The sequence below is a fragment of the Lethenteron reissneri genome, chromosome 15 (genome assembly GCF_015708825.2).
Source record: "Lethenteron reissneri isolate LAM-NWPU_2019-01 chromosome 15, ASM1570882v1, whole genome shotgun sequence".
NCBI lineage: Eukaryota > Metazoa > Chordata > Hyperoartia > Petromyzontiformes > Petromyzontidae > Lethenteron > Lethenteron reissneri.
Genome location: NC_083793.1, coordinates 1,904,787 through 1,919,400, shown reverse-complemented (window position 1 = coordinate 1,919,400; position 14,614 = coordinate 1,904,787). Strand labels below are relative to the sequence as shown.

The 14,614-nt window shown below is 47.4% G+C and overlaps 1 protein-coding gene across 4 annotated transcripts in view; it reads right to left on the bottom strand.

Annotated features, from left to right (window-relative positions):
• Positions 1-3,062: 3,062 nt before the first annotated feature.
• Positions 3,063-14,614, bottom strand: part of LOC133342574 (uncharacterized) — a 33,051-nt gene continuing 21,499 nt past the window's right edge. For all 4 annotated transcript variants that reach the window (XM_061551762.1, XM_061551764.1, XM_061551761.1 and 1 more), the window contains exon 5: positions 3,063-14,481. In XM_061551762.1, coding sequence (XP_061407746.1) covers positions 9,775-14,481 — 4,707 coding nt within the window. In that variant the 3' untranslated portion in view covers positions 3,063-9,774. The remainder of the gene's footprint in view (positions 14,482-14,614) is intronic.

Below are 14,614 nucleotides of genomic sequence, written 5' to 3'. Positions count from 1 at the left end.
GGGTTGTACATAGGGTAATCAACACACGCTATTCATGCACACCATGCATGTACATCCTGACGTTTGTGTGTGTAAGAAATCACAATACATGTTCTTGTCTGCTCAAGGTCAATCACCTTCGACAGATGGTGACCTGAAGTGGATCAGTGTAGTATTACTGGATGATTTGCTTCCAAGCAGCACCAAGCCTCGAGCTATCAGAACGGTTAAAATGATTTTTTTCTCTCTCAATTACAATAGATTATCCAATTATCTTGGCCAGTCGGAACTAATTTTGCACATAACTTCAACATTATCAAAATAAATTGAGTGTCCTTGTTGGCACGCGTGTTGTGCCACTGCCGACAGTTGTGTTTGGGATGATTTAATATTACTTTGTTCTTTTAGTTTCATGCTGATCATTCGTCCTGTCTGACCAACATAGCATTTGCCACAATAGCAATTTATGCGGTACACACCTTCTGTTTATAGCTTCGGTAATGCATCTTTAGTACCAGATATTAGTTCCTGTATTTTATGTATCGCGCCAAATCTCACTCAGATGTTTTGTTTTTCCCAAAAATTGGCTAGTTTATCAGTTACTCCTGCAATGTATGGTATTTTAATACTTTTAACTGCTTGTGCTATTTGATTTTGTTTTGGAATTTAGTGCCCGGTTGATTTGCACATCATTGTAACCTTTCAATTGCAGCACTTCCTTAACATGTTCAATCTCACTACTCAGACTATAACCATCCGATACTTTCTTAGCCTGATGTATGAGCATCTTGATGAGAGGATTTCTGTACAGGGTGATGGTGCGACTCTGCATTCAGATCGGCGTCAGTGTGAGTTTTTGTGGATAAACGCTGTGGTATTTGATCGTTTTGGCCGTGCCCGAGAACATCCAGGAATCGGAGAGTTGTCAACCTCTACTTCTATGGTGAACTAGCTGTATGTATGGTGAACTGGATGTATGTTTGGTGAACTGGCTGTATGTATGTATGGTGAACTGGATGTATGTATGTATGGTGAACTGGCTGTATGTATGGTGAACTGGCTTTATGTATGTATGGTGAACTAGCTGTATGTATGGTGAACTGGATGTATGTATGTATGTATGGTGAACTGGCTGTATGTATGTATGTATGGTGAACTAGATGTATGTATGTATGGTGAACTGGATGTATGTATGGTGAACTGGCTGTATGTATGTATGGTGAACTGGCTGTATGTATGTATGGTGAACTGGATGTATGTATGGTGAACTGGCTGTATGTATGTATGTATGGTGAACTAGCTGTATGTATGGTGAACTGGATGTATGTATGTATGGTGAACTGGCTGTATGTATGTATGGTGAACTGGCTGTATGTATGGTGAACTGGCTGTATGTATGTATGTATGGTGAACTGGATGTATGTATGGTGAACTGGCTTTATGAATGCTGAACCTGTGTTCGCACCGTATGTATACAACCGTGCTAATCGGAGGTGCGTTATGCTGCATCCCGATTTGAGAGATTGACTCTCCTGGAAGCTTGCAAATCAAAATCCCTGCCTTGGACCATCACCGCTCTTGGGTCAATACAATAAGTACCGCTTCATGGAAAGTCATCAGCGGTTGTACTTTAACTGGCATATCCTATCATAGGAATGTGGAATTTCCATCACTCGCTCAGGGCTGTCAATGGATGCTGCCCCGTTGCATGTTTTTACATCGGGGAGGCACCTTGACATTCCGGGTCCCGCCGTCTCAGCGTGACCTATGGAAGGTAACAAGAATTCAATTATATTGCACAAGTAGCCAACGTTTAAGTCGTCTAAATCATCCACTTCAGGAAATACAATACACCGTAAGGAAATCTCCTGCATGGTTATTCTATATATAATGCTCAAAAATGCATTTACATACATTTTGGGAGCTCAGGGAGTTCCAAAGCCAATGTATTTTTAAATGGTACATGTGAACCGACACACACACATGGTGCTGCGTGTACTGCGTCATGCCAGAAACGTCGTGGTCAGTATTGGATTGCGCGTGCAGTCACCTTGCTCCAAGTCTTGAAGGTTGTTTTGAGCTACTCCAACAGTACAATGTGATCTATATGGCTCCAGGAAATGTATCTTCACGTCAATGGGCGGTCAGCGATTGTTACACAAAGCAACCGTGGGTCAGGTTGCAGTGTGTTAAATACAGAAACTGCTTGTCGGAAGGACATCATAGCTCAAGATGACTTGTACACCAAGTGGCCTTCGTTTGACCCATGATACCACTTTCATTTTAAATAGCCTCATTCATGCGAATAGCATCCCAGAACGCTGAACATAGATTGCATACAAGGAACCATATACAGCCACTACCAACGCGTAATTAAACAGATGACCACAAGCACCCGAAGGAGGCTACACTTGCCCGCTGGGGCCCCGCCCATGCTGATGGACAGCCGGTGCTCCCAGGGCCATGCACCAAGATTCCTGGGGTCACGCTCGGTGAGAGACCATGCAGACTTGTTCAAGGAGACACGTCAGGGTCACCTTACACCGGAATTGCAAGTCCCGGGTGAAATTAACCTCATGTAAATCGTACGGTGCTCCGTACCCATGAGTATAGCGCGCTTTGGTAAGGAAGCCAAAGAGCAATGGTGCCGAATAGCAGTGGCGAATATCCGAACCGGTCCTCGGCTTCCCCTAGGTTGGTTTAGCCTTGAACGAGTACCCAGTGCAATGTGCAAAAATCGTCATGCGGGGAGACAAAGGCTGCCGGACATGGTGTTGGGCACCCTACCTCCTCGTGTGCTGTCGGCCTTCAGGAGGTGCTCGCGAACAGCACTTGCCCCAACAGTCTGAAGACTATACGGGGGATCTTTGTGCGAGCGAATGAATGGGTGAGCAAGTGAGGGAGCGAGTAATTGGGCTAGACACCGCGAAATGTTGATGGTGTAGTGCGACTTTGGAATTCCCCAAGCTCCCAAAATGTATGTAAAATTGCAGGGACAATATCGTTAAATATGATCGCAGCTCACGAGCTAAGGAGTAGAATTGGGCCTTCTAACAAAAATAAATAACAAATGACAAATAGCAGGAGATCATCTTTCTTTAATTGCACTTCAATTCCCTTGAAACAGCAGTCCCCAAGTGCAGACAACAAATGGTTCACTCAAAAAACGCACACAAAATAAACAACGCAAGCCGACAGTGCAAACGAGCAACCTCAAATACACAGTGTGGACAAGAACCCTAACCACGCGCGCGCACACACACATTGCACACTACACGCTAATTTAGTAGTTATAGCATTCATAGTATTGCCAAACGGATGGACTTGCAGAGCATAAAAGGGTGCCTCCGATTTAACTGTATTGAAACAGGCATTTGCAAAATGCCATCCCACTGCAGAGAAACGTGACAATTTAAAAAGAGAAGCAATGAATACTTTCGTCAAAACATAAGCATTTGAGAAATCACAAAAAAACTGAATCCGCTTTCAACACCACCATCAAACACAATTGCATGCACGTCTCCATACTTATCATTTAAACGTTTGCTTAACGATACGGAAAAATCAAAAAGAATCACGTAATCTCTGCAAAGAAACGGCCGATTCAAATGAACATTAAAGCATATTCAGTTTGCATATCCTAATGTGTATGGCTATCATAAAGAAACCCTTAACCCAAAAAAAGCAACTTTTTCAGTTATTGGGTTGCATTTCAAAAGTTTAGTGCTACCACGCTGTATATATAAAAAAAAACTATTTGCATATATTTAGAATGGAATTACAATTAGCCTAAGCTTGTACGGTGAAAATCCCTTTTAGCTTAAGAACCTGCTTTACATTTATACCTCTAGACATTACTTATGCTTGCAAGTTGTTCCTACGCTATGCTTGTATTCATTAGCAACAGACTTGGATCTCCCGCCGAGTGTATGACTGTACCACGTGTTGTTCTAGAGGAAGTGGAACTCCTCAAGGTACAAACGTGTGGAGCGAAACGTTTGGACACTGCGCCAGAGAACCAAGCGACACAATCCAAATGACACACGGGAGAGCTCTACAGCACGACTGTGAGAAAATCCGTGCCAGCCGTAGTTCGATTTTCAGTTTAGAGAATTACCTAAAAAAACGATCACCCCAAAAACAAAACACTCCACAAAAACATCGCTGCAGGTGGGAAGCTTTGCAGTTAATTGATACAAGCCATCCCTTCGAAACAAACATTCTGAAATATTTTGGACGCAACGTGAGCGCACAGATGAACGACTACAATATTTCTTCAAATGGCAACCTCGCAGCATCAACACGAGTGCCACCATGTAATTATTACTCAGCGACGAGACGTGAGAAGAAGTGTTAAGTCGGTGCAATTTCCTTTTTAGCATCTCATTCTTAAAAATGACCTGAGCGCCTCCGCATACTTATCAAAGCCGACTCCGAACGATGTTGTGCAATTACCTTGTTCCGTACCCCCGAATCATTTGATTTTCACCAAAATATAAACAGTTTTGTGAATGATGTACTCAAAGTCATTTTAATTCCAACAAGGCCGAGTCTTTGTATGCACAGCAGATCAATGTTTAATTTCATTTCTGGACCCAAATTGAAATGTCCTACGGCCTTTGCAATCAACAACTTAATTGAAATGAGGGCCAATAAAGAGACAATAGACAGGTAATATTGCCCGTGCTCACGCTTGACCGTTCGCGGTTTTTGCATGCGAACCAGAATGGGTGCTGGTTTTGTCCATTCATTAATTTCTGGTGCAATGGGTCACTCTTTCTGCAAGGCAGATGAAACCCAAATAAATGTTGGAGACTAAAATGCCAGGCTTTTTAAATCGCGAAAAGTTTAACACGCTGTATTTTACAAAGGTTAGAGTAAATGAACAAGGCTACCCAGTGTCTTATGATTAATACAAGTGTGTTGTCCGCGACTACATACGACACTCGCAAAGTGCACAATTAAATGCACTGTGTAACATTTCATAGTGGTGATCGTTTTGGAAATTGCCAGGGTAATTACGGCACCCAAATAATACTTTGTACTTAAATTGCGGGGATATGTATTTGACGTAATTTGAGCAATCACGTCAAATTATGGATAATCAATGTTCTAAAAACAATGACAAGAATATATTTCAGAAAATAATGCGTACTACAAGGGCTTAACGAAAACATTGACAACAACTTGAGCCATCAAACTCTTCACCACAACTCGAACCAAAGTAGTCGCTCATGAACAATCGAAAATAAAGTCCTTGAAACGCGTGTAAAAAAATATCACCTCGTTTCTTTCCTGCCGGCTCGGCAAAACTGTTCACGAACAATGGTGAAAAAAAATTAACCATTTCAAACTCACGCCGACGTAACTCTAGTCCCAACTTCAATTCAATGCCGACCTTGGGGGGTCGCGACAACGAAAACTCAAGGAAAGGCGGCGCGCGTCTATGCGTATTCCTATTTGTCCCGCACAAAAGCCGTCTTATAACCTCCCTGTGCTGTACGAACAGCACAGAAACCAACACGTGCTGCTCCCTTCGTCGTTCCACCACCGCAGGTTCAACCGGCCACGTGACGCCAGAGACGCACGGTTGGCACGACCCTATTTTTAGGCCCCGGTTATCAAACCCGCCGGCCTGAACGCGGTGTTCCGTGCAGGCTCCCACATTCAACAAATCGAGTTTTGGACAGGGACCACACTCGCGAGACGACCCCCCCTCCCCGCCTTGTACACACAAAGCAGGTGGCTCGAGCTTCATGCCAAAAAGTGCGGCGGTCGACGTGACCACATCGTGTGGTGGAGGCGAATCCTGGGATGGGGCGTCGCGGCAAAAGTGTGTTAAAGCCGGTCTTGGGATGGGAGCGAATGGGAAATGCAGCACTTTAAATCACCGTATAATTAACTCCATTTCGTGTTAGTTGTTTAACCAGACGAGGCCACCGAGATTCGCGAGCCGTGTTAAAGAAAGCGGGGACCTGAGAATGGGAGGTGGGCAAGACAATGTTACATTTTAAAATATATATTTAGTTGCACGAAGCCGAGGTTTGGAGTTTGGTTATGGCACATCAGGGGTTACTCTTGTAAATGTAGGAGGGGGGGGGGGGTCACGAGATCTTTATTGTCCACATTGCCACTGCAGAAGATTTTAATGATAAAATAGGAACATTTAATATAGATTTATTGTAGACTTAACAACATCACAATGGTGATCTTATAAAATGTAAATTTTAGTGGCAAAATGTCATGGATGCAAGTAATTCAGAAACCCAAGTCACAAGTTTGTACACATCGGCCTGATATAGGTCGTTATTTAATAGTTAAAATTTTAAATATCCTTTAGACATACCCAAAGTGAATTCCCAACGCAGACCTGTGTTTGCACTGCCCCTTATTATTTCCTTAAATAACAAACACTTTAACATTTCAATAAACATTCATCGTAATCTTCTGGAGTTACCTTTCATTCAAACTCAACGTAGGTGGGCATAGTTAAAAACACGTGCACCGATAAAACGCTCATTGTCAGATGTGGTCAATCGGGAAAACCACATCTTGATACGGTAATACATTTATTATTATGATTATTACTCAAAATACAATTTACATTGGCTGCATTTGGACACACGCGATGGGGGAAGACCGTCTGTGAAGAATGCATGCAGGAGCACGCCAACATGCTAAGACTTTAAAATAAAGTTACAAATGTCAGTGTTAATACAAGTCCATCTCTATCGATCGCAGGCTAACTGGTGGAGGGGCCAGAATTGCCTGGAGGGCCCAAACTGTACTGCTAATATAGCAACGGCTGTTGATGCCGCATCGAAAACAGTGGACCAAGACGCACTACTACACCATCAAGAAGGCAACACACGCTGTCAAGGCTATTTATTTCATGAAAACTTATGAATTCCTCCATGTTAATTGGGAGACGTTCATTATGGATCGAGGTGACGGATTGAAATGTAAAAAAGCCTTGACCATCTTGCCTTAAAGTTCAACCCCCAGGACCAAATTCACACCAATGGAAGGGAAAGGGGGGGGGGGGGGGGGTTATCGCGCGATGCTTTGAAGCCAAGCCGCTTTATACAAATCCTCGTGTATTATTTGATACACGCCACAAATTCAGCATTGACACTCGCCGTACTCTCAATTCGCCTACACGCTACTGCAGGTTCGCGGTACGAGAAGTCCGTGAAGTTTGCGCACGCACTGGCCTGCGCATGTGCAAAGCCCTCAAAACGCGAAATTTGGCCGTTGCGCCAATTGCATCGCAAGCCGATTGGAGGACGAGTGGCACCCAACGCGTTCCAAAAGATTTCCTTTACAAAAAGCTAGTGCCCCGCTAACATTGCCGTGTGTTTAGCCCAAGCGAGTCTTCCCCATTATTGCTCAAGGTACGAAAGAGGTAAAAGCGGTTATTTGACGACGTGGAAGCTGCTTCAAACGATCCGAGGAGGCTGATGCCAACAACAAAACAATGAAGGGAAAAAAAACACAGCTTCACTGCAACGTCTTGAAATGTACGGAAATAACGACAGCTACTTGCACACAGTCCGACTGCGCTTTAGTAACTGCCGGACAATTACATATTCCCCCCATATAAAATCCAGAGCTGTTAATGTCTTTATCCGAACAAAAATATCCCAAATCCTTTTTTTGCACATATATGTTACATTCAGTTAATCTTCTACCATTACGCAAGAAATTATCACGCTATTGAAGGTGATTTTTTTAAAGTATTCGATGCCAGTATGTTTTTTAAACACGCTATAAATTATGCTTTTACTTTGCAACTGCTCATAGTTAATGGTGTGTGCATGGTGTGGGTTTGAAGGTTTTTAAATGTTGTGCAAGTATGGACAACTGATCTATTGCTTATAAAAATAGACTAAGGATGACTGAACGCCAAGTCATTTTACACTTTTTACAAGATATCCTAAGTACCAAACAGCTCACAAACAAGGAGAACAATCCCTCAGATGTAATCTATCAACACCAAATTGAGATAATTATAAACTGGCATCGTTAACATTATTGCATAACCTATAACTGTACTTAAAACCACTTTTAAAATAACTTCATGTCAAAATCTAGCTATTCACTCCCCGGGTTGATACTGCCTGTGCCCGGACTCTGTTATCTCGTTCTCGTAGTAAAGGACACCCAAGGAAACAACGTAAAGTGCGCAACACACCACAATGTCGTAGTGGTACAAGGCCACGAGGAAAACGACAAAAGCGAGGAAGTACAAAACCTTCTCGAACACCTGCTGCAGCCGCTTGTAGCTCGGGCTCGCGTCTGCAACCGCCGTGGCCGACGCCACCCACCCCCTCCTCTGCCTGACCTCGCCTCCCCCCCCAGAGGGCTCGGCGGTGACATGGTCCCAGCCCGAAGCTCCGGGCGGGGAGATGTCGTCCTCTACGAACTGCCCGGCTCTCATCCTCTTCCGGAATCACCTCGTTCACGATGATGGTCGGGAACGCCGGCCTGGGCCTTCTTGGCTTGGGCCTCGCTTTGTTCGCGTCAGGAACCGGCTGCTCGGCCGACTCGTCGCCGCCATCGCCGTCGGCTGCGGCGCCAGGGCGCCCTTCAGAATCGCCGAGCGCTTGAGCCGCGTGGGACGAGTCGGGTTGCGAGTGACGAGACGAGTGCAGATCGCCTTCGAGCGGAGGAGAGCCTTCGGTCGCACGTGGCTCTTCCCGTTCCTCCGGACTGGCGTCGGCGATGCCCCGCAGCGCATTTCCCACGATCCCCTTGGTCTCGCCGCATTCCTCAATGATGCTGGCAAGGGCGTCTTTTCCCTCCGCGGAGTCTCGCAGTGTGAACCGTTCCACCGGCTGATTCACCTCCACGAGCATGCTCTGCAGAATGTCCCGGATTTCTCCAACTTCGGTCAAGAGGCGAGTTTCACGGAGCTGCTCTTCCTCCCCAAATGCTTTTGACGGGTCACATGCAGAGTCAAGGTCAACTTTGGTGGCAAGGTCATAAATTCCCCTCTTTGACATTGGCAATTCATTCAACGATCCCTGCGACACTTGGGCCTCCTCAGAGAGGCTTTCATCTGCGACAGTATCTTGTACATTTAATATGTAGTCACAGCCTGCTTCAACCACATTACTCTTTACACCTACCGCTTCCATTTCATCACATACTGGGAGCACTTCAACTTCAGGCTCTGCCAAGACAGAGCCAGACACGGACCGACTTTGAAGTTGCACTTGCGGTTCCGAGTGAAGAAAGATGGTACCTGTTGATACTGCTTGCTCTCGTTTCAAGTCAGCCTTCTCTTCTTCCAGCTGCAAGTCTACAACACTTGTTTCCGGGTACTGCTTTTCTTCGTCTTCTTCGAACGAGTCTACATCTTTGTTTAGCTCCTCATACGCAACACGAGGCTCCAAATCTTTATACAGTTCTTGGTTCTCAAAACGCAAGTCAACCCCATCATCCTCATCATTATCCCACACATCTTCGTCGCCTTCTCCCGCTGCAGGCGCATCTTCTCCGACCCGTTTCTCCTCAGCGAGATGCTGCTCCACTGGCGACTGGGGCACGGCATCCTCGTCAAGTAGTCCTTCATTAATCCTACTCGCCGGACGACGACGCGATAGAGGCGGGGTTTCAAGTAACCACCGGTCAACGGATTCTAGTTCAGGAGTTACCGCGCCGTCGTCCTTGCTTACGGCCGGCGCAACCGAGGTGAGCAGCAACCGAGCGGGTTGAACGACGTCTGCAGAGGCCTCCAAATCACGAGTTCCTTGAGTGCACGAAGACGCGGCAAGAGCATCCCAAGGGGTTTCAAAATTCGGCGAGTTTCAGCGGAGGTTTAAAAGCATAGCTTTCGAAATTAGTCTCCTCCGCGAGTTCGTCTCCTTGTGCATCTTCGAGGTGATCTGTGGGCACCATCTCCCCCCCTTCAGGCTGCGCGCAAGGCCCTGCGCAGTCTTCCTCGCCCTCCGGTAAACATCGCTCCGCCAAGCCGGCATCGTCTGGCGATGCCTGCAGCGTGGCGGCGTTGGCTTCCAAAAAGCGTCTGACGTTCTCTTCCACCATGCCCACGATCCTGTTTAGCTGCTCTGGCGTAATGATGGGCTCCACCAGGGCATCAGTTTTATCGGTCCCCTCGGCCAGAAGCACGTGGGTTTCACAACCGGACGTTTGTTCGTCGTCTTCGACATACTCTCGCCTTGTAAGGTCATGTTGAGTTCCGTTCCCCGCAGCTGGATCATCCGTCACGCTCGAGTCAGCTGCCCAATGTTCCTCCAGTGAATGGGTTCGCTCCTCTGGTGGGGTCTTCTCAATGAAACTTGTTTCTTTCAATTTCAGGAGATCGTCGACGCGTTCGTTGGGCACAGCAGATGTTTCGGGGAACCACTGCGTTTGGTTTGGCACTTTTGGAAACTCTAATTCGTGCTGGTATTTGATCTCTGGGGTTAAATCAGGTGTCTCCCCAAGTTGTCCTGGCTGCTCTGTCATCACGTAGGATTCTACAGCTGAAAATGTTTCAAGAAAGGGTCTATTCCAAACTGTTACTTCCGTGGATTCAAAACCTCTGTCTCTGGGCTGCGGTTCAACAAGAGAGGATACAGCTTCAATTTCCTCACTGTCTGGCAGGTCGACTAATGGGCGAATCGCTCCCAGCAATGCCTCCTGAATGGCCTGAATGTTTAACGTCACATCTGAGAAGTCGTGATTTGGCTTGAATTGCTCCATATAGTGCTCTAGATCGGGAGCTTCTTCAACATCCTGATCTAGTTCAGCGTCCTCATCTACGTCGGACAGATTACAGCTGCCCGGTTCAACAATGACGCTCGCAACACTGACCTCTTCGTTTATCTCACACGGCGACGCCTCTCCAAGTCCCGCTGCATCCGACATGAACTCTGACAGCGGCACTTCTTCATACTGCAGGTTCAAGTCGGAGGCATCGACAGGAAAGTGTGCATCGGCGTCGCCGCTTTCGAAGTAACGCTTCACGCTCTCTTCACCCAAGTGTGATATTTGGGTCTTCTTTTTTACCAGGACGTTAGCCGTTTGAACGTCAACCTCCTCCTGCTCCTCCTCCTGCTGCTGCAGTTCCTCTCTAAGCACATCAGTCGGATGATTCTCACGCTCCTCCATGACTGTATGGTCCACGTGACGGACCCTTGGTGTGGAACTCGTCGGCAGGCTTTCTGTAACCGTCGCCTGCAGTGCGAAATCATTATAGGATGGATACACCTGCGCCACAGGCCGAGTTTCCTGCACTGAAAAGTTCTGCTCGATGTCAGTTGTTTCTTGGACTTTAACTACATCACCAATGGGCTGGTGAGGCAGTGGAGATGCTTCAGTGATGCACAATGTCTGATTTGCCACCTTTAGAAAGGGGTCTAGAGCATTGTCTTCTTCAGCATGAGATAATGAATCCAGCTGGAGTTGATCTAAAACAGCAGATTGTAAAATGCACTGATTATCTTCCACACTGGGTACCAAGTCAGTCACAGTATCAACAGCATCTCTCACAATGCTTACATCTTTCTGAATGGGCTTTGGCGGGACAACTGCGAATAATGGGTCGTCTTGAAGCTGCACGTGTGGTTCTGAAAAGATCATCTCTGAACTTTCCACAAGGCGCGATTCTGAACAGATCATGTCTGAACAGATCATCTCTGAACTTTCTAGAAGGAGTGGTTCCGAACAGATCTCAGAACAGATAATCTCTGAACAATTCATCTCTGCATTTTCCAGAAGGCGTGGTTCTGAACAGATCATCTCTGAACAGATCTCTGAACAGATCATCTCTGAACTTTCTAGAAGGAGTGGTTCCGAACAGATCTCAGAACAGATAATCTCTGAACAAATCATCTCTGCATTTTCCAGAAGGCGTGGTTCTGAACAAATCATCTCTGAACAGGTCTCTGAACAGATCATCTCTGAACTTTCCAGGAGGAGTGGTTCTGAACAGATAATCTCTGAACAGATCATCTCTGCATTTTTCAGAAGGCGTGGTTCTGAACAGATCATCTCTGAACAGGTCTCTGAACAGATCAGCTCTGAACTTTCCAGGAGGAGTGGTTCTGAACAGATCATCTCGGAACAGATCATTTCTGAACCTTCCATAAGGCATGGTTCTGAACAGATCATCTCTGAACAGGTCTCTGAACAGATCATCTCTGAACTTTCCAGGAGGAGTGGTTCTGAACAGATCATCTCGGAACAGATCATCTCTGAACTTTCCACAAGCAGTGGTTCTGAACAGGTCATCTCTGAACTTTCCAGAAGGCGTGGTTCTGAACAGATAATTTCTGAACTTTCCAGGAGTTCTTGGACTTGTTCATCAACCGGATAGGAGATCCCAGCCAACCCCTCCGCAGGAACTTCGTGCTCGCGGTCAGCATGCATTCCACGCGCGGGCACGCACTCGCTACCCTCGTCCAATTCTTTAGCGGAGACGGGAGACGACTTCACGATCACATCTTGTGTTACCCCTGTTACCCACGGTTCCACCTGGAGCAATGGACTATCGGCCACCCAGGGGGTTTCCTGGATTGGCAGGGTCTGCTCGACAGCCGTCTCCCGTTCTTCCGCCGCCTCGGCTGCACCGGCGTGCCCGTGACACAAGGGGGCCGGGTCGCTTGGCGTGCACGAAAAGTCACCAACAGTTTCGGCTTCCGGTGCTGCATGAGCTTTTCCATCACTTGAATCCAGCAGCACCCCCTCAGTTGAACTTTCCACAGCTGGCGTTTCTTCCACAATTTCATAATCTTCCCAAGAGTCCTCGCTCGCTGGATTCAGATCGGTCTCAGTATGCCCTTTGGCCATTTCATTGCCCTGGCAGACTTCTGGCGAGTGCTCTTGGCTGACATTAGTTGGGGTTATGGAGTCGTCGTCCGAGGTTTCGTGCGTTTCCTGTACCGATTTGTATTCACCCAGTGCCGCTTGTTTTGACAACACATACGCACAAGGAGCCAATTCTTCACCCAACTGCACGTCATCACAGCTTGTATCCATTCCGACTGGTTCTTCGGGACGCAAAAACTCCTCCAATTTCCCTCCGGCATGAACGCACGATATCGAGTCGTGTTGCAACTCATTGCTATTTCGACTAAAATCTGCAGGAGCCTCCTCTGCGTGCTGAACAACGGCGTCTGCAGTATCGAGCTCGCACTCCGAGTGTTCTGTTGGAGCACGATGTTCGTGCAGACGAGTTGAGTAGGAAACATTGGCCATCTCAAAAGCCTGCAGCGGCATGGAAACCACTTCGGTCAAATATTCACTGCCTTTGAGATCCGCCGGCAAGACCTCTTCATAGAGACTGGCATCTTCAGTCTGCACCGAAACATCACACTCGGTCACTGCAGCCCTTTCAGCAGCAGCAACAACATGATCATCGACGTCGATCGGAGCTTGCGGTTCGTCACAAACGTTCAATTCCGCCTGTGCCTCAAGTGCTTCATTTGCGTCATCTTTGGAGTAGTTCAATTGCACATCTTTTTCCGAGCATCCCGCGGCGGTTGTTCCTGGTAGATCTACGCCCGCCGCTTTGTTCCCCTCCACGTCCCAGCCCTCATCCACTCCGAGCGACGTGGGGGAGTCATCAATGCACTCGCCGGGGTTAGCAGTCGTTTCAGCTTCACCTACAATCCGGAGGTCCTCGTAGCTCTCGTAATGCGAGTAAGCGTTTTCCGTCGGCCTGCGCGCCGCCGCCGGCGGCACCACTACCACCGATTCGAAGGCGGCGTCACCGTCCGTTGGCATGTTCATGTTGAAGTCCGCAGCCGGCTCCTGCCGCAAAGTGCTCATCAAACCCTCGGCACTCCCCTCTGCGCCCTGCTCGCTGGCCGACGAAGGACCATCACCAGAGGCGGCCTCCCCCCCCACCTCTTCGTCGTTCTGGACCAGCACCCTGGAGCGATCGTCGTCCAACTTGGTGGCCACTGGCAACTCGCTCCTCACAACAGTCTGCACGGTGCTCACTTCGACCTCCGTCATCTTGGCGAGCTCGACGCGTCGCTGCGCCGCGCCGGTTTCGGTTCGCGTAGCACGGTCAGGGTCCTCGTTCCGGTCCGCATCAGCAGATGGCTCGACCATATCAGTGGCGTCCTTGGAAGTTGCCAAATTATCGTTGCGCGAATCGGCATCCCGGTGGATCATCGAACTGGCATTGTCCAACACATTATTATTCTCAGAGTCGGCTTCAAAATTAGCAGCCGGTGAAGTTGCTTCACTTGAGGAATCGTCAGTGTTGTCATTCCCTTCCACGTCGTCGAGGCTGATGTGAGAGAATGGGTGAATTCCACCCTCATCTTTCATTTTCTTGCAAAGAGCCGCGATTCGCTTGTTTCTTGAAAATCTGGACCGTTTTTCAGGCTTCTTGATTTCTCCAGTGTCTGCAGGCGATTCAGCATGGGTGCCCTCTTGTCCTCCGACTTGCAGCCTAAGTTCCCGGTTGTTTTCATTTCCTCCTCCAAGCACCTTCTCTTCTCCAGTTGGACTCGTCACCATCAGCTGCAGTGGCACAAAATTCTGCAAACAACAGTTTGAAACGTGTCTTATTAATGAGATCATCATTATGGATGCATTACTTCTTTCGCACCTTATGTAGCCAACCATCCTCAGGGTGCGGCGGACGGAAAACTAAACACAAAAAGCAGTTCTA